Source organism: Vulpes vulpes, chromosome 4 (genome assembly GCF_048418805.1).
Source record: "Vulpes vulpes isolate BD-2025 chromosome 4, VulVul3, whole genome shotgun sequence".
Taxonomy (NCBI): domain Eukaryota; kingdom Metazoa; phylum Chordata; class Mammalia; order Carnivora; family Canidae; genus Vulpes; species Vulpes vulpes.
The window spans coordinates 145,220,988-145,244,735 of record NC_132783.1 but is presented as its reverse complement, the minus strand read 5'-3'; the positions used below and the strand labels follow the sequence as shown (position 1 = coordinate 145,244,735).

Here is a 23,748-nt window from a genome sequence, read left to right as displayed (position 1 = left end):
TTTGGAAAAACACCACCTATTTTCAGATAGGAGACTGTTACTCGAAATAGCATCAGACAGGAAGTCCCAACTTTTTTTTTTTTTTAATGCCTAGAAGACTTATGTCACCGCTTTTACATATTCTGACCCCAAGCTTCGGGCCAACACGTCGTCCTTACTCATGGAAACACCACAAGCGTGACCCATTATAAACCGTATGAAAGGTGGCTTTACCAGGCTGGCCGTCCTTTCTCTTCTGCTTAGTTTTCAAGGGCTATTCCTGTTCCGTGAAACGTGGCACACGCGTACCGTGGGGTGTTACCCCGCAGTGAAGACGAGCGGAGGGCTGGCACGCACCACGGCGCTGAACACACGCCGAGCACGAAGTCGTCACCGAGGATTCCCTGTTGTGTGATTCCGCTTCCAGGGATCCCCAGGGACAGCAAGCAGCCGCCTAGGGGTGGGGCCTTGGGGAGGGGGCGCACAGCCGCTTTTGGGGGGTAACCGGAACGTTCCACAGCGGGCCGTGGCGATGGCTGCACAGCTCTGCGGGTGTAACGGAAGCCACCGAACAGTACCCTCCAAACGGGTGGATGGTTCGGGGTGCGACTCATACCACAACTCAGCTGCTGGGAGGAAAAGCAGGACCGGGTCATTAACTAACTGTCCCTTGCCCTAGGTGCTAACCTGCGGCTACAGTCGCTCTTGCTCCCTTAGCTAAAAGGAACAAGTGCAAAATCTCCGTGGAGGACAGCAAGCGAGCCAGTAACGATCCTTCGGAGTATATGACTTTCCTCAACACGCGGGGATTCTTTTCTCCAGCCTATGTACGTCTCTACACGGGTGCAGAGAAGGTCCCAAATAGGAGCCCCCCAAAGCAGGTTTGGGGATCCGGGTGCTGCCATCTAATGTTCACGAGGTCCCCGTACTGTTTGCCAAGGCAAGTCCTTTTGAGGAAGGGGGTGTGGATGGGGGTGGGGGCGACACATAAAGCCTGTTAAAAATGAACCACCTTCAAATTTTAATCATGAGCATTTTTTAAAAATCAGAAAAAAAAATGCTAAAGTTGAAGAACCTGCTATCTTCACCTCCCTGGTTTATCGCTGCTCAGGGAGGGAAATTAGTTAATGGGATGGCTCTTCCCTTTACAAAGGCCTGCGGGCAACATTCCCCAGAGGCCTGATCCCTTCGGAGTCCTTTGTCACAAAAGCTTCCCGATCGGGACAGCATATGCTCCAGCCCATTGTCACAGGAGCGGGAGCGGAGGTTTCTCAGCATCACCCTGCAAACATCTGTCATCAGCTGCCTTTGCAAGAACGAAAGCAGATGCTCGAGCGCCCTGAGACCTCCGGCACGGCAGGAAGGTGGATGCATTTCAGAACAGAAGGGCATTCCAGAAGACAGAAACACTTGAGATGAGACCTCAAGGGCCGGCTACTCACTGTCCATGCGAGGCTTAAAAATACCATTAAGTCACTTAAAAATTATTACGAGAACTATTCAAATACCTGAAGAGGAGCCAGATCAAAGACCAGCTTGAGCCTCTGAGATGAAACCATGCACCTGGAGCTTTGATAGAGCCCACGTGCTGCTGCGTGTGCGACGGCCACGTCATAGTCTTGGGGAGACCGCACACGCCTGCTATCCAGTCTTCATCTAGGAAATCCTTTGGGGGCGGGTTTTTTCCCCCTTTCAAAAATTCATGTGGATATTGCAAATATCCATCCTATCATCCTATTACACAACTGCAGTGGGCACTGAAGTCATTTGATTTTAAACCCGTTCCCTAAGACGGACGGACACGGAGAGTGAAACACATCAAAGTAGGACCGTTCAGAAGGAGTCACGCCAGCAAAGGAAAGGGGAGAGGGGAGCCTGGGTCTACAGGGGGCCTCTGGTCCTAGGGAGCCCGGCTTCCGGCCAGGGTGGGCGAGGGCCAGGGCAAAACTGTTTAGAGACCGACCCCGGTGGGGGGTCATGCACCTGCAGCATAGCCCTGACCGAGCCCTTCTTTACGTTTCGCACCCTACACACCAAGCTGGCCTTATCCTAGTCCTGGTCCCCCCAGGTCCCCGGCCCCGTGTTCCCTAGGCCAGGGCGCCGTGGACAGTGGGATTATTAGGACGTTAAATAGAGCTGACTATCAAAAGATTGGTTCTAACCACAGCTTCCAAACAGAATCACTGTCCCTCCTGCCCTGGCCCCTCACGTAGCAAACGCGGGCTCTGCTTTGCCCGGCACAGCCGAGGGCAGGCTGACAAGTGAACTGTTCTTCAAAATTAAAACAGGCATCAGGTGTCAAAACTTGTGGAGAAACTCCCGAAAGTCGCCTCTGAGCACAAGCCTCTCATTTTCTGCAGAACTGCCGGGAGCGAACCTTCCGTGGACACGTGCTGGGGTATAATTAACCCACGACACTCGGCCTTTCTTATTTACGCCACGCCCGGGGGCAGCTCTCCGGCAACCGCTCCCCCTTCTACCCCAAAATAGCCGCGTACAGACTGAACCATTGACAGGTGTCGGTATTTAAAACTAAGCTCGTCTTGTTTTTTGACAAGACACCTTTCACGGATTCCTTTATGGAGGCCGCAGTCGAAAAAGGAACTTGGGCTGTGTGTGACCATCTGTGCTTTTAAACAACATGTTTTGGGGAGAAGACTGTGTATTAGATGCTTTTATTTAGAACACGGATTTAAAAAAAAAAACCCAACAGCGTGTACACACAGCCCCGACGAGCCCTACAGACCAGTTCTCTAAGTGGGGCCCCGGACGAGCAGCGCCAGCAGCACCTGGGAGCTCGTCAGAAACGCCGATTCCCAGGCCCCCCTTGAGGCTCGCTGAGCCAGAAGCCCTGCGGGGAGGCAGGACCCGGTGGCTTCACGAGCCCCCGGTGGGGAGGGGGGCGGGTACGGTCTGATGTTCCGGGGCTGTTCAGGTCCCAGAGCCCCCCCCGACAGGCAGCAGCAAATATGTGTTTTGTCACGATGCCCTCTACCCCCTTGGGCAAGGCGTTTCCACCCCACGAGAATTGATCACTAATGGATCTCGGGGCTCACAGCACACAGCCTCCTGCTGGCTGGTTGCAAATCCAGGTTTCCGGGCCCCGTCCCAGAGAGCCCGCCCCCCTGGGCATGGGTAGGGGCCCTGGAATCTCAGCGGGCAGCCCCTCAAGTGAGTCCCATGCACACCCCACCAGCCGGGGCTGGGAACCGAGAGGGCCCCTTGGCGCTCAATACCCCAGCAGGAGTCACTGGGGAAAACGGTCCCTTAGATGGGGGCCGACAAACGTCTTCTGTAAAGGGCCAGAGGGCAAATACCACCAGCTTCTCCCCCGTCCCGTGGCAGCGTCCCGGGGAGGCAGTCCTACCTGGTAAGTCAACGCAGTCCATACAGCTCCATCGTATTTGAATTTCACGCCATTTTCACGTGCCATAAAATACTCTTCCTTTGGGGTTTCCAAACATTAAAAAAATGTCAAAGCCCCTCTTAGCTTGTAGGCTGTTCGCACCCAGGTGGGAGACACAGGCCGTGCCGCTCACCGCTGCAGGCACATCAGCTCTGAGGTCCGCCGTGTGTTGACAGCTGGATTTCAACACAAACAGCTGCCTTCGCACAGGCTGGGGGTTATTTTTAAAAACTCAGGTTTACTTGGCACAAAGTAAAATACACAGCTCGGCGGACCACAAGGACATACCGAACATTCCCAGTACCTGAGAAAGGGCACGGCTGTCCCCCCGCTGGCAAGACCCCTCAGGAGCGCAGAGTCCGACTTCTCACCTCTGGAGGGCAGCACGATCGGCCTGAAGCGGAAGCTGGAAGCTGGAGGCTCACACTTTCACTGCTGTTTTAGGAAACAGCCCCTCCTTATGTGGAAGTTACTAGAATAGGTCTCCACTGGGAAAAAGCCCCCCTTCCCCTGAATGTGGGGCAGCTGCTTGGGATCTCCCCATCCCTTCTTTCCTTGTCCCCGCACCCCATCCAGCCCAGGTGGGGTCTTTCCGGGCATGACGGCAGGTGCACTGCTGGAGAAATGGGGGAAAGGAGCCCCTTCCAGGGGAGACCGCCTTCACCCACCGCCACCCAGGGCCTTGCCCTCTCTCTCTTGAAAGAGGAACAGGTATGGTTTTCCTCAGAAACCCATACAACCAAACCAAACAAAATATAAAATAAATAAATAAATAAATAAATAAATAAATAAACAAATAAATAAATAAGTAAATAAGTAAATAACAAAAAACAAAACCAATACAACCTAATTGAATTGTTTGAACTCAAAGACCATTGCTGAGGGTCTCTGTGCACGAACTTGATTAGGGGGTTTCAGGAAGCTGCTTTACCACTGGGATTTCTCCACTGACAAATTAGAAGAACCTTCCCAGTATCTGCAGCTGGAGGGAGAGGACCGCAAACACTGGGCTCCGTTCCAGACACAGAAGCAGAAGGCAGGGAGGGACCGTGTGTGAGGGAGAAGGGGAAGATGAGGTTCACGCCATCAGGAGGGCCGGCCCCTCCCCGGAGCCCCCGACCCCACAGGGCAGGGTGTGGCCCAGCTGGAAGCAAACAGCAAGTGAGACCAGGTCAGAAGGGCGAGGACAAGGCCTCTCCAATTTATCTCACATCGACGGGCCCACGAGTCAATGGTGCTCTCATGTCGAGGCCAATCAAATCAGGTGGGGACCTTACTGAGACACAGATCCCAGGGCCATCTTCACAGAAGGGAGCTCAGCAGGTCGGGGGAGGGGGGGACAAGGAGCCCGCGTGGTTAACAAGGGCCCTAAAGACCAGGAAGCAGCTCGTCAGAGACCCACACATGGAGGAACGCTGCTCATGAGTTTGGGACGTTGAAAGCTCCACCCTAAAGGAGGGTCCAACGTAAGAGGCTGAGAGAGAGGTGGGAAGAGCAAGGGCCGGTGGGTTCTCCCCAAAGGGAGAAAAGGTGGACAAACAGAAGGGGCTGTAAGCAAATATAACGTGGACACGACAGACGTTTCAGAGAACCGCCAAGAAAAAGAAGCTCAGGAACCAAGTTGCGCGTGGGAAAAACCAAGGCTGAGCAATCATGGGTTATTTTCTCTTTTTCTACTAGCATTTTCAAAAGGCTGTTGATTTTTTAGTATTTTCTAGAGAGAGAGCATGTGCGATCAAGGAGGGGCAGACTGCAGCCCTGCACGAGCCCGACACAGGGCTCGATCCCAGGGCCTGAGACCACACCTGAGGGGAAATCAAGAGTCCGACTCTTAACAGACTGAGCCACCCAGGCGCCCCAGCAAAAGGTGTGCTTTTTTAAACAAATGTTTAAGACGGTTTATTTGAGAGAGCGTGCACCCACGAGCAAGGCAGCTTTAAGCAGATGTAACACGGACACGAGAGACGTTTCAGAGAACCACCGACGCAAAGCAGAGGGCGAGGATCTCAGACGGATCCCCGCTGACTGTGGAGCCCAACTCGGGACTCGATCCCAGGACCCCAAGACCACCACCTGAGCCAAAGTCAAGAGGCGGCCACATCACCACCTGAGTCCCCCAGGTACCCCCTTTTTAAACAATTCTTAATATTTTGAGAGACGCTCATTGAGTCTATGAAGCAGCTCTGACCCCGGCAGCACGTCAGCCCCGGCACCCGGGCAGCTTTTTAGAAACGTAGCTGGGCCCGAGGCCCATCCGGGATCCGGACGCTGTGGCCGAGGGGCAGGGCTGAGGGGCAGGGCCGAGGGCTTCCCGGGCATTAGGGGAGGCAGCCAAGGTCGACAAGGACGCGTCAGAAGCAGCCTGCCCGTCCCTCATGCCAACCCCACTGCGGACATGGCCCAGACATCAGGTGCCTCCTTTCCTGCCACTCGCTAGGGAGCTGATCACGGAAAGAACGTGAGGCCCTGACCCCCGCATGCAGCACCCTGGGCTGGAACGCTGCAAACACACTTCCGTGGGGATCGGGCCACGGGGGGCTTCTGCGTGGCCCCATGTCTCGGCACAGTGCGGGCACCGAGCTCCGTGCACCATCGGGCACTCAACCCCCACGTCGATCACGGAGTCTTTGGGAAAACTGGTTCCAAGTAACAGGCCTGTAAATGGATTTTGGGAATGGAATGCAACTCAGTCCCAAACAGACAACCACCTGGCTTCGTTTTAACAAACCGCCTCTGCTTTTTCTACTGAAATTACACCCGGCACTATGTGGTGCCATGTCTAATTCCTGTAGATAATTTGCGAATCGTTTTGTTCCCAAACAAGATCTTTGCGTACATTTTTCATAAAACGATAATCATGATACATAGGATTGATTTAAGCCTCCAAAATTAAAAAAAAAAAAATCTAGCTTTGACTTCCTGTTTTCTATCTACGTCTCCCAGTCATAAATTGCGACCTCATCTGAGCTCCGCACACAAGATTAATCAGCTGACGATTTGCAGCATTCACGGGAAGCAAGAATGCAAGATCGCACCCTGCTTACCTCCAAGTATGCACGGCTCCATTTGCTAAGCTAACCTCAAGACCGGACGTAACGACGGGATCAAAGGCGCAAGATTGCAAGCCTTCTCCTCCCACATGCACACCAGCTGTGCAGGATGGTACACCCGCCCTGGGGACAGCGCGGCACAGGGTGCCACCTGGAAGCGGAGCCTGGAATCCCTGAGTCTACTGAAGATGAGCAAGACGCGGGCCCACAGAGGCGGGCGTGGGTACAGAGACGAAGCCTAAGGGCAGGAAGAGGCGGCTCAATGCCGAGGACCAAGGGGCCACAGTTGAGGGATGCCCACGGGGAGGACAGGCAAAGGCCAACAATGTGGCCCCCACAGGAGGACAGGCCAGAAGGTCAGGACCCACAGCGCAGCTCCGTGCTTTCTCCTGCAGAAGCGTTCACAGGCGGAGAGCGTGTTGAGCTGGAGCCTTGCTGGGGCTGGTAAATAGATCGGGGCCAACAGCACCCAGTCCCCTGGCCAGCTGTCTTCTGGGCTAGGGGTGGGCCCGGCCGAGGTGCGGCCCCGCTGTTCAGTCCAAAGGGGCTACGGAAAAAGCCGTGGTCTCAAAGAGTCGGAAGTAAACTGGATTCTAGGTCCACCTCAGCTGGATTAGCCTCCGGGTGCAGGGGGGCGGGCCCCAGGCAACAGGCCCTGTCTGGGTGCAGGGAGGCGGGCCCCAGGGAGCAGGCCCTGTCCGGGTGCAGGGGGGCGGGCCCCAGGGAGCAGGCCCTGTCCGGGTGCAGGGGGCGGGCCCCAGGGAGCAGGCCCTGTCCGGGTGCAGGGGGGTGGGCCCCAGGGAGCAGGCCCTGTCTGTCCGGGTGCAGGGAGGCGGGCCCCAGGGAGCAGGCCCTGTCTGTCCGGGTGCAGGGAGGCGGGCCCCAGGGAGCAGGCCCTGTCTGTCCGGGTGCAGGGAGGCGGGCCCCAGGGAGCAGGCCCTGTCTGTCCGGGTGCAGGGAGGTGGGCCCCAGGGAGCAGGCCCTGTCTGTCCGGGTGCAGGGAGGCGGGCCCCAGGGAGCAGGCCCTGTCTGTCCGGGTGCAGGGGGGCGGGCCCCAGGGAGCAGGCCCTGTCCGGGTGCAGGGGGCGGGCCCCAGGCAACAGGCCCTGTCCGGGTGCAGGGGGGCGGGCCCCAGGGAGCAGGCCCTGTCCGGGTGCAGGGGGGCGGGCCCCAGGGAGCAGGCCCTGTCCGGGTGCAGGGGGCGGGCCCCAGGCAACAGGCCCTGTCCGGGTGCAGGGGGGCGGGCCCCAGGGAGCAGGCCCTGTCCGGGTGCAGGGGGCGGGCCCCAGGGAGCGGGCCCTGTCCGGGTGCAGGGGGGTGGGCCCCAGGGAGCAGGCCCTGTCTGTCCGGGTGCAGGGAGGCGGGCCCCAGGGAGCAGGCCCTGTCTGTCCGGGTGCAGGGAGGTGGGCCCCAGGGAGCAGGCCCTGTCTGTCCGGGTGCAGGGAGGTGGGCCCCAGGGAGCAGGCCCTGTCTGTCCGGGTGCAGGGAGGCGGGCCCCAGGGAGCAGGCCCTGTCTGTCCGGGTGCAGGGAGGCGGGCCCCAGGGAGCAGGCCCTGTCCGGGTGCAGGGGGGCGGGCCCCAGGGAGCAGGTCCTCTGTCTTACCGGTGGGTGCACGGGAGCGGCGCGCACTCTCTGCAGGCTGAGGTCGGCAACACCCGACACGGCCCACGGCCCTCAGAAAGCGTCTCCCGGCCCCGGGTACACGTCCGAGTGTCCGGGAGGACCATCTCAGGTTCCAAAACGTGAAAACGTACACTAGCGAGCAAAATCTACCACGCGCCCGCGCTGCAGAGACGCACGTTGTCTTTCTGGAACGAGGTGCACTAAGGGGCAAGCAGACTTTTTAAATTTTTTCTTCCCCCGTAGTCTCAGAGTGAAAATTAATGGAAACATCTGACTTTCCATCTTTGAGCCACACGATGCCAAACCAAATTCTTGGAAGAGGTCTAGAGAGTAAGACCCACGTGGCTTTCAGAGCATGAAAACATCCTCTAACTCAAAACCCAGCACTTTGGACAAACTGGTCTCCAAAGCAAGCCTGGAAATCCCAGTGGTGTTCAGTCTCCGGGATGCAGAATTCTAAGAAACCCTGTGGACGGGTGTTCAGGAACTCAGGGAGGGGTATTTCCAGGATAAAACAGTAGAATGTGGGAAAAGCCGAGTTTCCCAGCTCAGGGCTGACTAATACAGCTGCTGTGCTGTGGTTACAGGGGCTTCCAGGAACCATGGATGGACCCGAGCTGGCGCTTCCACCGAACAAGCCAACGTGTCTGATTTTTCAAAATCCTCTGTCACTTGTCACCGGTGTGATGCTCTGTCCCCTTACTTTTGGATGAGTGTGTGGACACCTGCCGCTTGAGAAGGGAAGGAACCGGGCAGCACCATCCACGTGTGGTAACCTCACATGTAGTTAACGTAGTGAATGATGCCGCTAAACTACAGACTTAAAAATAGTTAAAACGGTCAATTTCGTGTTATGTGTATTTACAACACACACACACATACACAGGATGATACAGGAAAACCCAAACTCCAGTTCCACAAAAACAAAAACAAAACAAGACAAAACCAAACCCTGTATATCCATTCATTTCTGTTTCGACTCAGACCTGGACGTTCGCCGCAGAGACCCAGCACAGCAAATCGTCCAGACACCCGGAGAAAACGGAAACCCCAAAAAGGATGCAAATGTCATGACCCGTCACAGCCGTGGGCAGACGCGCACACACAAGGGCCCCGGCCCGGGGGGAGCCAGGTGGGCTCGGGGCAGGCCCGGCCTCTCCAGTGGCCGCGGAAAACTCCCGGGTGGCTCCTCCCAGCCGCATGGAAAACGCAACCTTTCACTTTATCTTGAAGTCCTAGACGCATCAGTAAGCTAACACAGCCCCGCGGGGGGTCTGGGGCACGTTCGTGGGTGGAACCATCTGGAACTGCGGGACCGAGCGCTGGACACCTAGAGAGGTGGCAGTCGCGCAGGTGGCAGGTGCACGCAGGCCCGCAGTCACTCGGCCGGGGCAGCGTTGCCGTTGGAGGGACGCCTGCGGCCCGAGGCACTGGGGGGCGAAAGTATAAACACTCCGTGGCTGTTTTGTTCTGAAGACTAAACGACTAAGATTTGCCCCCATGCATGTGCATTAATGAGAATGTTAATCTTTACAAAAAAGGAAATTAAAAAACTGAGAATGCACTAGAAAAAACAACACAGGGCAGCCCGGTGGCTCAGCGGCTTAGCACCGCCTTCGGCCCAGGGCGTGACCCCGGGCCCCAGGATCCAGTCCCAAGTCAGGCTCCCTGCATGGAGCCTGCTTCTCCCTCTGCCTGGGTCTCTGCCCCAGTCTCTCTCTCTCTCTCTCTCTCTCTCTCTGTTTCTCACGAATAAAGAAAAGAAAAAAAGAAAAGGAAACACACCCCAAAGGCCAGGGAATTACGTCCAGGCCAGCAGTGCGGGAGCAGGTGTCCTGTCGTCCTGGAGCCTGTCCCCGAGACTCGGCGCCCTGGGGACGCTGCTGGGCGCCGGGAGTGCTGTCCCACCTTCCTAAACTGAAGATCTCTCCCTGCTGGTCTGCCCCCGCCCTCCCACCCCGCGAGGGCCCGGGGACCCGCGTACCCGGAGCGCTGGCGGGGACACCCGTCTCCCCAGGACCCGGCGTGCAGGCGTGGAACCCTGACACTCCCACCCCCGAGCCCGCGGGGCCCGCTGCGCCCCAGCTTCCTTTCAGACAAAAAAGTCCGATCAAGTAGCTCGGAGCCACCACTTCCCGCTAACGGCGGGGCCAAGCCGATGCCCCGGAGTGAGCCCACAGAGCACCCGCCGCCCACGGCAGCCCCGGGGACACACACGTGGTGGTGACCGGCCCACGACGCACCAGGGACACAGAACAGCACGGGGGCGGGGGGGGCCGGGGGGGCACAAAGGGAAGGCAAAGCCACGAAGAAATACATCCGGGCAGTGTAGAAAGTGTGAGAAAATGACCCCAAAATGCAACAACAACAACAACAACAAATCACTACTAATCCATTCTCAAGTTTCACAAAATTGGACCCACGTTATTAATCCCAACAAGTCAGCACCGGAAGGTCAAACCATAAAGGTTGGAGCCGGGAGGGGTGGCTGTCAGGAAGCCGCGGGTCCCCTGCCGGGCTGGAGGGCCCCTGCCTCGCCCGCCGCGGGGACGCCTGACGGTAGCAGCAATCAGTGGCCTCCTCGTGAATTGACCAAATGAGAACAGTAACTTTTTTTAACAGTAACTTTTAAACCCAAATCTAATCACACTTGTTTTGCAAGCAAATAAACAGAGAAGGGCGAGGAGGAGGGCATGTACTTGTAACTGGGGTGATTAAATCCCCAGCCAGGAGAATATTTCTCAAGACCCCATAGAGAGATCACGCAAACAAACAAGCAAAACCCTACAGAATCCCTGCAGAGGGTAACTAACTGCCTTAAGTTTACTGGGCCAGGGGATCCCTGGGTGGCTCAGTGGTTTGGTGCCTGCCTTTGGCCCAGGACTTGGTCCCGGGGTCCCCGGATCAAGTCCCACATCAGGCTCCCTGCATGGAGCCTGCTTCTCCCTCTGCCTGTGTCTCTGCCTCTCTCTGTGTGTCTCTCATGAATAAATAAATAAAACATTAAAAAAAAAGTTTACTGGGCCAAGTTGACCAACTACCCCCTAAAACACAGGTGAGTCGATACCACTGTAAGCTGTCTCCAAGCAATCCAATGAAGCTCCTCTCAGAAAAGAGAAGAGCTCGCTCTCAACGTGAAAAATCTGACTTAGAACTTACGACTCAATTTACAAGGCTCCCAACGGGGGCCATCGTGACTGCCCGAGCACCTCGGGAATGTTCCGGAAAAGACCAATCTTGCACTTCTGTTCTCGCGTGGGACCCGTCTTCCACTCCCAGGGCTCGCTCTCCTAGCCACACCGTGCCCTGCAGAGCGGTGCTGCTCCTCCAACGTGGGTCTGCAGCAGAGTGTCCAAGAGACGCTCAGGCACGGGCGGCACCTCGGAAAAGCTGCAGCTTCTGTTGCACACCCTCGCAATCAAGCAACTCAGATGAATTTTTTCGGGTTTCCCAGTGCATCTAAAAGTCACATTTACACTGTCATCTATTAAATGTGCAACAATAATACCTAAAAAAAAAATCAATGCAAGTACCTTGATTAAAAAATAATGCTAAAAAACGCTAACAGCCATCTGAGCTTTCAAAGGAGTCATAATCACCGATCACCCTAACAAATAAAATGAAAAAGTTGAAAATACTGCAAGAATTACCAACACGTGACACAGAGACACAAAGTGAGCAAATGCTGTTGGAACAACGTCACCGACGCCTTGTTCCAGCAGGCCCGTCACAAACCTTCAACTCTTGTAAAAAAAAAAAAAAAAAAGCAAAAACCAACCAAACAAAAGGCAGTGTCTGCAAAGCTCCGTAAAGCGAAGCGCAATAAAACAACACGTGTCTCCTACTAACTTTCAGGGCACGCAGGGACCCGCCCAGGAGCTGTGTCCTCCGCAGGCCACCAAGTCTTCAACAAGTGTGTTAGCGTGTCTCCTGCCACTTCTTTTTCCATCTGCAAATACTCTACGGCGAGCAGAGCACAAGTTGTAAATCAAATGGGAACGTTTCGGTCCTCTATTCCCCGGACCAACCTACGGTAGTTTGAATTTTAGTGCGGAATGGAATTTTAAGTTCACAGTAAAACTATCTCCTGGCAAAAAAAAAAAAAAAAAAAAGGCCCCAACCCAGCTGAGTGCACGCGCAAAATTCTCAGAGCCGGAGTGAAATCAGAGAACGCGCCCTTCGGTGCTCTCACAAAAAACACACACTTGTGTCCTGCCTACCCGGCGTCCCTGAGGCCCCGCGTTAGGATTTGAGTTACACGCGGCCCTGCTGGGCTTCCAGCCCGAAATGGGCCGTCGATGCTGCTTTCTGCTCACGGGGCATCCTTCGGCTGCAGGCGGCGGCCCCCGGCGCGCTCGGGAGGGCGGGTGCAGGAAGGGGGGCACAGGGCCGAGGGCCGGAGGCCGGAGGGCTTCGGAGGGCCGGGGAAGGCTCTAGCGTCACCGCCGGCCCTCCTCCACCTCTGCGTCCTCCACAGCCCTGCGACCGGGGGTCCCGGGGGCCCTAGGCGGGCCTCGGCTCTTACTGTGGGCACCACCACCCAAGGCGCTTCCCAGGCATCCTCTCCACCCTCGCGCCTGCGACCTCTGGGGGGGGGGGGGGGCGCATGGGAAATGCAGACTCGCAGGCCCCGCCCCAGACCCGCCAATCCTAATCCGCACCTGAACGAGACCCCAGGGCTTCATGTGACGTTAGGGGCGCGCAGCTCTCAAATGGGGGCTAACAGTTTCATGAGCTTTTCTGTTTCTTTGAAAGGTCTCTTTTCCCTAACAAAAATGTCACCAGAATTTTAATTTTTTTTATTTTTAGATTTTATGTGACACAGAGAGCGAGCCTGTGAGCACAAGCAGGGGGAGCGGCAGGGAGAGGGAGATGCAGGCCCCACACTGAGCACAGAGCCTAACGTGGGCTCGAACCCAGGACCCCGTAGATCATGACTGAACCCCCCAGGGTGTCCCTTGAATTATTTTTTTAAATGCAAAAAAAATACCCGTTTGACAGCTTTTACCAGTTATCATGTGACCTCAAACACTGATTTTTTTATCATAGTAAAATATACAAAAGGCAAAAAAAATGTGCCACTTTAAGCATATGGTTCAGTGGCATTAAAGCACATGGACACTGTCCTGCAACCATCACCACCATCCACCTCCAGAAATGTCCCCAAACTGTACCCATTAAACAATATCTCTTCACTCCCCCCCTCCTTTCCCACACGGATTTCTTTATGCTCTTTAATAAACAGAGTTCAAAGGTGACCTTGAAGAGCCGCCATAGACAGGCTTAATGAGGACAAGGCCATGCTCCGGTATCTTTGACCCCGATTCCTTCTACAATCTGCTGCTGCCCCGTTACAGAGTAGCTGCTCCTGTCCTGCGGACCAGCACCCGAGCTTCCCCTACTCCTCGGTGAACGCCCCCCGCGGCTCCGCAGTGAGCTTGTGATGTGAGAAGATGAGGAAGGTCAAGGAGGAAGGACACTCGAGTCCCCCGGCCACCGTCAGTTCTTGAGCCAAATCTGACTCCAAGTCCTTCCGTCTTGTCTCACTCCTCCTGTACCGTCAGCCCTATAATTCCCACACAAATCTCCAAGCTCATCATACACAGGATGACAGCGTGGACAACCCAAGACCAAGTACTCGGTGACCGCTGGAAGGGGAGGTGTCACAGTGGAGGCCTGCCTTCACGTTCAAGTGCTGGTCATTCTGGGTCGGTTGACTGTCAGCCTGCAATCCCTACGTGCTGTCAACAGCGAGCACAACTGTCGGGCCTGGCCACCCCGCTCCGCCTCCGCGCACGGAGCTGTTGCTTTAGCTGGGGCCGGAAATGGCTTCACGTGGCATAGGGTCCAGACCCCGTGTCCTACACAGTAGCACCCAAGGGCTGGCGCTGCCACGTTAGCCTCTGCCGGGCAAAGCGTCGTGAGATCAGAATGGAAAGATCTTAGAACCTCAAGGACAGGGGCCCCTGGGTGGCTCAGCGGTTGAGCATCTGCCTTGGGCCCAGGGCGTGACCCCAGGGTCCTGGGATCGAGTCCTATATCGGGCTCCCTGCGTGGAGCCTGCTTCTCCCTCTGCCTGGGTCTCTGCCTCTCTCTGCGTCTCCCATGGATAAATACATTCTTAAAAAAGATAAAAGTGAAAAAAAAAACCCTCAAGGACGCTATGTCAAGTGAAATAAGCCAACCACTAAAGAAGGACAGCTACTGTGTGAGTGATCCCTCCCTTGCACACAAAGTACCTAAAGTAATCAAAATCAGAGCGTAGAAAAATGGTTACCAAGAACTGGTGGGAGGAGATATGGGGAACTGTTTGGTAGGTTGAGAGTCTCAGGATCACAAGATGAAAAACTAAAAAAAAAAAAAGAAAAGAAAAGAAAACTGTCTAGAGGTCCCTCGGCCAGCAGTATGAAGATACTTAAGGCTACTTACATAGACACTTACAAAGGGTTAAGTTTGAAGTCATGCGTTTTTACCGTATTTTTTTAAAAGAGGTGGAGGGAAAGTTAAAAAGAATTATCTTTGGGATTAAAAAACAAGTCAATAAAAAAAAAAGAAAAGTCCACTGAAAATCTATGGCACAACATTTTCAGGAACAGAAGTCAGAACAAGTCGGGTCCATTGTTTAAATACTGTTTTCCTGCAACTGCAGGACCCAGCAACTGCACTGCTAGGGATTTACCCCAAAGATACAGAAGCAGTGACCCGAAGGGGCACCTGCACCCCAGTGTTCGCAGCGGCAGTGTCCACGAGAGCCAGACGGGCGCAGGAGCCGCGCTCTCCGCAGGCAGACGGAGAAAGACGCTGCGCTGTGCGCACGATGAGCTCGGCCCGGCCGCCAGAGAGGAGCGATCTTGCCATTTGCAACAACGTGGACGGAACCAGAGGTTGTGATGCTGAGCGAGGCCCGAGAAAGACGATTACCGCGTGGTCCAGACAGCCCAGGAGCGTCGCTGTCTACTGAGCCCAGAAACGAGAAAGGTGCCCAGTGGGCGACCTGTGCTGAGGCCTCATAGCCAGGGAGCACCTGTGCCTTATGCTGCGCGACACCCGCCCAGGAGGTTCTGTTCTCAGCAAAACCTGCAGCAGGTTCGGAGACCCTGAGCTTTGAATCCGGGCGTGTGACATCGCCTCTCTGGGTCTTAAGTGTTGCTACGTGCCCCTGGAAAACGGACCCGTTTGTGACATTAAAATCAGCTGCCTTAATCAAAGGGAAACGCTGCCTTTGACAAGCGCCCAAATGTAACCAGTGAGCTAGTTTCTGGATCCATCTTTTTGATTTTCAGTGACACAGCTTTTATGGCACACTAAGGAACCGGGAGCCAGGGGGCACCTGGGTGGCTCCACGGTGGAGCGTCCGCCTTCGGCCCAGGGCGTGACCCCGGGGTCCTGGGATTGAGTCCCGCTTCAGGTCCCTGCAGGGAGCCCGCTTCTCCCTCTGCCTGTGTCTCTGCCTCATGAATAAATACATAAGGTCTTAAAAAAAAAAAAAAAAAAAAAGAACTGGGATCCAGAACCAGGGGGTTATCCCCCTACCATAGGAGCCTCCTCATTTGACCAACTGGGTGGACACGCAGCCCGGCTAGGGGGCCCGCAGACCTGGCTCTCACAGGGACCCCCACCCACGCTGTCCCCGCACCGGGAAACTGCAGATGTTAAGCGGTACGGAGCCCAATTCACAAAGAGCAGCGATTGTGAGGTCCTCCTGGACACGCGTGCGCCCCACACATTGGGTGTGTTTGCCGAGATCCCCAGGAGGGAAGCGGCCCCGCGTGGCCCCTCTGCCCTGCGCTGCTCAGAACACTTGGTCCGATCGGTTTGGAGAATCTCATGGCGTCTCCACCCCCGGAGGTGTACGTGACACAGTCTTCTTGGGATCTGGTTCCCCTTCAGGAAAAAATGCTAAGGCCCCGGGGGGGGGGGGGGGGGTGCGGGGGGGCATTGGTGCCCCGGAGCGGGTGCCCCAGAGCGGGTGCCCTGGCGCAGGTGCGCGGGGCTGCAGGCTCACCTGGCCGTAGTCCGTCCGGAAGACCACGACGCCCTCGGCGCAGGAGCTCACGGTACTCGGGAAGTGCTGCCCGTTTTCTCTCAGCCAGACCCGCGCCCCCTGCGAACAGAAAAAAGACGATTTAACGATTTAACGGGGAGTTTGCATTGCGTTCCGTGGCCAATCACCGCTCTCCAAACTACGGACCGCTCCATTCCTATAAGGGGAAAAAGAAACCCCAAACACCACACTTCTGAAAAAGCCAGTAATTTGCTCCGACAGGAGCCACTCGGGGAAGGCCGACCGAGGGCCCTGGGGGAGGCGAGCCTGTGCCCCCCCCCCCCCCCCCCGAGCGGGGTCGCGGACGACCTCCGGTGGCTCACCAATCCCCAGCGCTGCCCCGGCCTTCCGGGCAGACCTGGGGGCACCGCAACCGGCTGAGCATCACAAGACGGAGGGAACCCGCCCCCGGGCAGTGGGGTTCCCGAAACCAGATGAACCAGGTCCCTGGGGCGCAGCAGGCCTCGGAGAGCCTCTGGCTCTGCGGCTGCGGGCCCCACCGCCCGCCCCGTGCCCGGCCCCGTGCCGCCTGCCTGCTGGCCCCGAGCCCGGGCGGCAAGGTCGCGCTCCGGGCGGGCACAAGTTTCAGCACAGGTCGCAGCCAGCACCCAGCTGGGAGGTGCGCCAGCCTCCTGCCCGGCCCTCCCGTGCCCGGCTCCCAGGACGGTGGCCCGAGGCCGCACTCTCCAGACCCCACGGGTTTCACCTGCGGCCTGACCCTTGGCATCGGGTTTATTTCCCTGTTTTATCCTCCCCCGCCCCGGCCCTGGCCTCGGATGAATGAAACTCGCACAGTATCCGCCTTTTCCACGAGGAGCTGCCTCCTACTTGATTTCACAACATGAAAACCACCTGCTTCCAAGAACAAGTGATAAAGGTTTGAAGCGACGACCGGGTGTTTGCGGGTCTAATGATAGAGAATCCTCCGTGTGACGTACGCGGGACACTGAGCTTTAAGTTCTCATGAAGTCGTTTCTACCTTGCTCAGTGTCACCAATCCCAACAAAAATCACCCCGAACAAGCACATCCTCATGTCGCAAGAGCATTAACGTGGAAATACTACCCCTGAGTGAGCACTTCAAACGACACACGGGACAACTTTCTCCAGGAATTTCAACCTCACTTTATCGGTGTACCTAATGTGTTTGGATTCAGATATTATGCGAAATATTTAAAATCTATTGATCAGAGGGTCTTCAACTTCTCACATAAGGGGCTGCTACTAGTCTCTTGACACAGTTGGCAGGAGATGAATAATATAGAAGGGAATTCATCACTTTATGCTGACTTTTTGAAGGAGTCGTTTATGAGAATGGTAAGCAGGTTCCGCGCCCGGCACAGAGCCCAACACAGGGGCTCCCAACCCCGAGACCGCGACCTGGGCCCTGATAAGGGTCGGACGCTTTCGCCCTGAGCCGCTCGGGCGCCCCCACCTTCCGCTACGACAAACTGTGTTTATGGAGAGCAAACCCAGTAGCTGACTTCCAGTACGGGGGCCCGTGATGGGCACGGCCGGGGCTGGGCGTCAGGACGCCTGGTCTACCCCACTCACCCAGTGGGCCACTGTCCCGCCTCCAGGGCGACGCAAACAGCCAGCCCTGCCTGCACCGCCACACAGCCCATGACGGACCACGTCTCAAACGCCCTCCATTCCCCCCATGCTCTCCCCACGCATCGTACTATTTGTCCCCTTAGAGTAATTCATAAATAAATGAATTAGGGGCGCCCGGGGGACTCAGTGGCTGAGCATCTGCCTTCAGGATGTGACCCTGGGGTCCTGGGATCGAGTCTCGCATCAGGCTCCCCGCAGGGAGCCTGCTTCTCCCTCTGCCTGCCATCCCCCCTGCTTGTGCTATCACATAAATATATAAAACCTTTTTTTAAAAAATAAAATCAATGCACAACTAAAATATAACAACACAGAGGTCACCGTAATGGCCAACTATCACACTCCCAGCCATGTGTTACCTCTTACCTGCCGGAGGGAAAATTAAAGAAGATACAGAAATCTGACTTGGGGCCCCTGGAGGGCTCAGTCAGTGCAGCAGGCGACACTTGATGTTGGGGCTGTGAGTTCCTGCCCCATACTGGTGTAGAGATTATTCACAAATTTCTTTAAAAATCTTTTTAAAAAAAAGGGGGGGATCCCTGGGTGGCTCAGCGGGTTAGCACCTGCCTTTGGTCCAGGGCGTGATCCTGGAGACCTGGGATCGAGTCCTGCATCAGGTTCTCTGCATGGAGCCTGCTTCTCCCTCTGCCTGTGTCTCTGCCTCTCTCATCAATAAATAAATAAAATCTGAAAAAAAAATCCTAAAAAAAATAACTGACTTAAAATGACTCCCTTGTTGCCATTAACCACCTTGTTTGGAGCAGAACCAGAACTAGCCAGGGACGCGGGATCCCAAGTCCACCCCGAGTCTGGTCGACGTGCTCGGGGCGAGCCTCCCGGTCCGCGTGACCGGCTCCCGGAGTTCCCTTGGGGTGCCGAGGCTCTCCTCGCATCCCTCCCAACTCGCTCGACGCCCTCCCACAGCATTCCCTCTCTCCGCACGTGGGGCGGGGGGGAGTCCGCACTTCTTCAACCTTCCCTCCAAAGAGGGGGGGAAATCCTCCACGAGCACGTACAGAGAGGAGTGAAGCCTTCGTCCAGGAGCCCAGGAGCCCGCCTTACGTAAAGGACGCAGAACATCAAGACGGTGAGTCCCCGTCTCTGCGGAGGTGAGTCCTGGACCTCCGGGCGGCAGCTGGGACTGAGACTCGGGGACCCCCCAGAATCCCCCCTGCGACCGCCTGTCCGTCCTGACCGAGCGGCGGACAGCTGCTTCCAGGAAGACCACGGGCTTCCGCCACCCTCTAAGGCTCTTCTCGCTCGCGTCACTCCACACCACGACCACATCGTCGGATCATCTAGAAGACGACTTCCAAGCGCCTGAACTACCTTTATCCATTTAAGTAATCTCTACACCCAACGTGGGGCTGGATCCCACTCTCTGGGATCGAGAGTGGCATGATCGACTGACTGAGCCCGCCAGGCGCCCCATTTCTATCCTCTTTTTAGTTTACACATTAGAGACTGGCGCATTTTAAAGCTCTGAGATACACACGCTCACTCTCTCTCTTTCTCTCTCAAATGGAAACTTTCAAAGTTCTACACGGTGAGAACTTTGACTCATCAGGTAAAATCATGAAACAATGATCCACAGTGCTCCTCCATCCTCCAAATCCTAAATCTGAACCACTGTTCACTAGGACCTGTACTATTCTTTGTAAAAAAAAGTTTTTATTATCAAAATGGATTTCATGTATTTCCCAATTATTAAAAATCATCTACTGGGACACCCGGGTGACTCAGGGATTGAGCGTATGCCTTCGGCTCAGGTCGTGACCCCGGGGTCCCGGGATCGAGTCCTGCATCGGGCTCCCTGCATGGAGCCTGCTTCTCCCTCTGCCTGTGTCCCTGCCTCTGTTTCCCTCATGAATAAATAAAAATCTTTAAAAATTTTTTAAAAATCGTCTACTTAGTAAGAATCAAATATTTTATTGTGAAACATTGCTGAATTGGTATAAATTGTCACGAGGATTAACACCAACCTGACTTCCAGAAGCCACACGGGATGTGGTTTCTTTCACTGAGTTTTGTTGTGGGACTTTTTACCTTCTCCTGTGAAGGTTCCATAGAGCCCTTTGCTGACACAGTCCTACAGGATCACAGGCACACAGGGCTCAACCTCCTCAGTCCAAAGGTATTTTATCAGGTGTGAAGAGCTGCGGACAGCGAGTCCTAGGAAATCCCCCGGCCGCAGCTCTAAAGCCCATTGGCCGGTCCCCACTAGACCGACAGCCGCTGGCCTCCAAGGCAGGCAGGGAGACGCACTGGAAACCCTCCCTCGGTTCCTTGAAAAAGCTGAAACTGGCGATTGCCGTGAAATCGGAACTGCACAAACCAAAGTGGATATTTGTACATGGGTTTTTCCCGGTGGTTTCCCTGAGCCCCGCAGATGTTCCACGTCCATTCTATGCGAATAGAAGGCACATGCGCAGGTCGGGAAGAGAGGCCACCCGCAGGCATTTGGGCATGAGGCCACACGCGGACACCGACCAGACCATCCGAGTTTGCGCGGGCAGGAAGAGGGGCCCGCCGGACGCAAGCCGCTAGGTTCTGTGCTTGTCAACTAAGGCCGATAATTTACTGCACACTTCAGGCAGCCTAGCCTACGGGGAGCGCGCACAATTTGAGTTTAAAAACGTCCTTACAAGATTGCTCAGAACCTACACGTTGTACTAAAAAGTTGGGCAAGTTTTCATCACAATCTCTGAAACGGACAGATGTTTAATTTAACAGCCAAAAGCTTTCCTGCGCATAATCGCCAGTAACATTTTTACGACACAAAGCACTTGCACAACAGTTCCCATCTCCTTTGATCAGGAACAAGCCCGTAAGACAGGGAGGCAAGTGATACCATCCCTTCTCCGGAAGCGAGGTTCATAGGGGTTCGACGTTCCGTCACCAGCAAATGATTTCCTGGATATCATTAAAAAAAAAAAAAAAAAAAAAACCTGTACCAACCGTGGGTGAGGATGTAAAGTGGAACACCCACGTTAGAAAACAGTTTGGCAGTTTCTTAAAAAGCTAAACACAATCTTACTACTGGCTCTATGTCCTCAAATGTCTCAAAAAGTCTTGCATGCAGGGGCGCCGGGGAGGCTCCGTTGCCTTCCTCTCAGGCCGCAATCCTGGGGTCCTGGGATCGCCCCCTGGGGTCCCAGATCAGCAGGGCGTCTGCTTCTCCCTTTGCCCCTTTACACCCCCCGCCCCAGCTCATGCTGTGTGTGTCTCTCTCTAATAAGTAAAAGCTTTAAAAATATATATTGCACGTGAATATTTGGAGTATTAATAGCAAAATACCAAAAATCATTTGAATGACCGCTAACTGCTATAGAGACAAATAAAAAAATGTAGTAAGTCCACACAATGGAACTCTTCCAAATCATGGGAAAAAAATTGATGTCCAAACCTACATACTTCCCAACTGCACCTGCACACCCTTACCCATTCCGTAATGTGAAAAATCCAAATGTGTCTCTATCACCGGGCAGCGAGAGGTCAAGAAACGTACCCAGACACGCGCACGCACACACATGCCTGCACCCCCAAAGGGCAGGAGAGGGCGGAGCGGAAGCTCTGAGGACCGGGGCTGAATTCAAGTCGCTGCTCTCCGCTCGTGCCAACGAGGGACACTCACCCAAAGGATCCAAAGAGGAGGCTGTGGCCCCTGACTCAGTGTCTCCTGGTCTCCCCCTGGAGGATGAGCACAACCCCGGCCAAGGCGGACTTGCCGCGGCTCCTCCGGGGTAGGGAACTGCATCTGGCGCTTCCCCAGCCCCCTGCACCCCACACGGTGAAGTGGCCTATAAGGCTCACCCCCGGCCCTCGACACGCGGTTCGCTGATCCTACTGGAGGTGAAGAGGATAAAACCACCAGCATAGACGGCAGCCTACTTCTAAGGACTACTGTAGTTCTCTTCCGTTCTAAAACGGACGGTCTCTCCCGAACTTAGGAGGAAAAAAACAAAAAAAACTTGAAAAAGGGGGCAGGGAAAGGAAACCTAAAGAGAGAGAACGAGAAAAAAAAAAAAATCAAAAAAAAAATTAACAAAAAAAAAGAGAGAGAACGAGGACAGCATGTTGTCGTTACGGATTCACAGAAAAGAGAGCACTCCTCCCACCCAGACACAAACTCCGCCTCGGACCCCGAACCTGCGCCGCACCTGCTTCCCTCCCTGAAGTGCTTCTGCGGCCTGGGTTAGGTCCCGCTGTTCCCGAGTCTCTAACGGCCTACACGGTAAAGTCACAGCGTGTTAGGAAATGTGATTTTTTTCTTTTCTTTTCTTTTCTTTTTTTTTTAAGACAGAGGGGTCAGATAATTTTGTAATGGCTAAATTAATAGGGCTCTTTAAATCTGTAGCAGGGGCAGCTGGAAAAGCAAGCGACTCTTGAATCTCAGGTTTGTGAGTTCAAGCCCCATGTGGGGTATAAAAATCCATTAAAAAGAAATGAAAAAAAAAGTTACAACGAATTAAATCTGTAGTAAATTCAGCCGCCAAAGGAAAGTTCTCCTCTCCTGCCTGCAAGGGCTTCTAACCTGGCATCTTCTGAGACCTCTACTGGAGAAGGCCGGGCCGGGCCTCTGCCTCCAACCACACTGAAATCCAGAAACGAGATGTGGATATTAAACCACCAAGGATTTAAATAGCACTTTTCCTCCACTTTTAAAAGTCGAGATACAATTGATAGATGACGTTATATTAGTGTCAGGTGTACGTGATTTAACATTTGCATATATTGAGACGATCACCACAGTAAGTCTAACGAACACCCGCCAGCACTCACACTAACGATGGGTTTTCTTGTGATGGGAACTTTTAAGATCCACCTTCTTAGCGACCTTCAAAGATACAATACAGCATTATTACCTACGCCCACCGCGCTGTTCATCACATCCCAGGACTCCTTTATAACTGGAAGTTTGTACCTGTTGACACCCTTTACCTACTTCGCCCGTTCCCCTGCCCCAAACACTGGTCTAAGGCTGTTTTTGTTTTTTTTTTCCCCCAAGGGTGGGGGTTAGCTTCCACATATAAGTGAAATCTCCCCTGTTTCATAGTCATTTTTTTTTTTCCTGTTGGGAGTAGGAACATCTTTTCAACTGAACTGATTTTTTTTTTCCTAATCTTTATTCAAATCCACTTTAAAAGGTACATGGCTTTTAAAGTCACACCGACTTCTCGTGCTGGTTTCTCAACCTGGTATCAGTGACATTTGGGTCGAGGTAATTACTGATCGGGGGTGCGGGGACGGTCCTAGTTGAGAACCACAGAGCTTGACGTTCTAGAGCCACAGCCAGATCAGGTGTTCAAAACCCCTCACGGCCAGTGACCTCATTAATTGAAAGCAGACTCCATCGTCTAAATCCTGGCAATTTCCAAAACCTCCCAGAGTAAGATCAGCCACATGCAGCCTACCTGGGGCAGATCTCATTTCTGGGGGCATTAAACCAGGTGCGAACAGAAGGGAGGGGGTGGCAACAGGATTCAAAGTGCTTGACGAACAGGGAAAAAGGTCAAGGAGGCAGATGGTTTGAGGGTGCGGGAGGGATGCTCTTCTCCTGTGTCCAGTCTGTTTTCTTTTTCATGTTAATTAGAATGGACTTTTAATGTTTTTACACAGATGACTGAACTGTAAGGACAAAAACTATCCTTTACGCTCTTCACCCCCAGGAGCTATTTCAACCTCCCACTGCTCACAAACCCCAACACAAAACTCATCAGAGAGCCTGGAAATGGTGCCCACGAGAACGGAGAGGGGGCGGAAGCACATGCACAAAATGAGTGTGAAAAATACAGCAGGATCACGAGCAGGGGGGACAAAGGAGAGACGCTGGCCGGGGGCAGACCCAGCAGACTTTTTTTCCCCCAGAAACAAACAGGGAAGGTGAAACGTGACTTCTCCCCTAGAGAGACGCCCCCCCCCCCCGGAGGGGCCCTGGAAACGCGGCGAAGGGGCGGGGACCACCGTCTCCCCGCATCCCCACACCCGTGGGTGGTCTTTCCATCCCCCAACCACACAGCGCGCCGGGTGTGGGG

At 54.6% G+C, this 23,748-nt stretch overlaps 1 protein-coding gene across 1 annotated transcript in view; it reads right to left on the bottom strand.

The window, feature by feature from the left end:
- MYO10 (myosin X) overlaps nucleotides 1–23,748 on the bottom strand; it is a 194,376-nt gene that overhangs the window by 139,951 nt on the left and 30,677 nt on the right. The window contains exon 2 of the mRNA XM_072757215.1: nucleotides 16,065–16,163. Within this exon, the coding sequence (XP_072613316.1) occupies nucleotides 16,065–16,163 (99 nt within the window). The remainder of the gene's footprint in view (nucleotides 1–16,064; nucleotides 16,164–23,748) is intronic.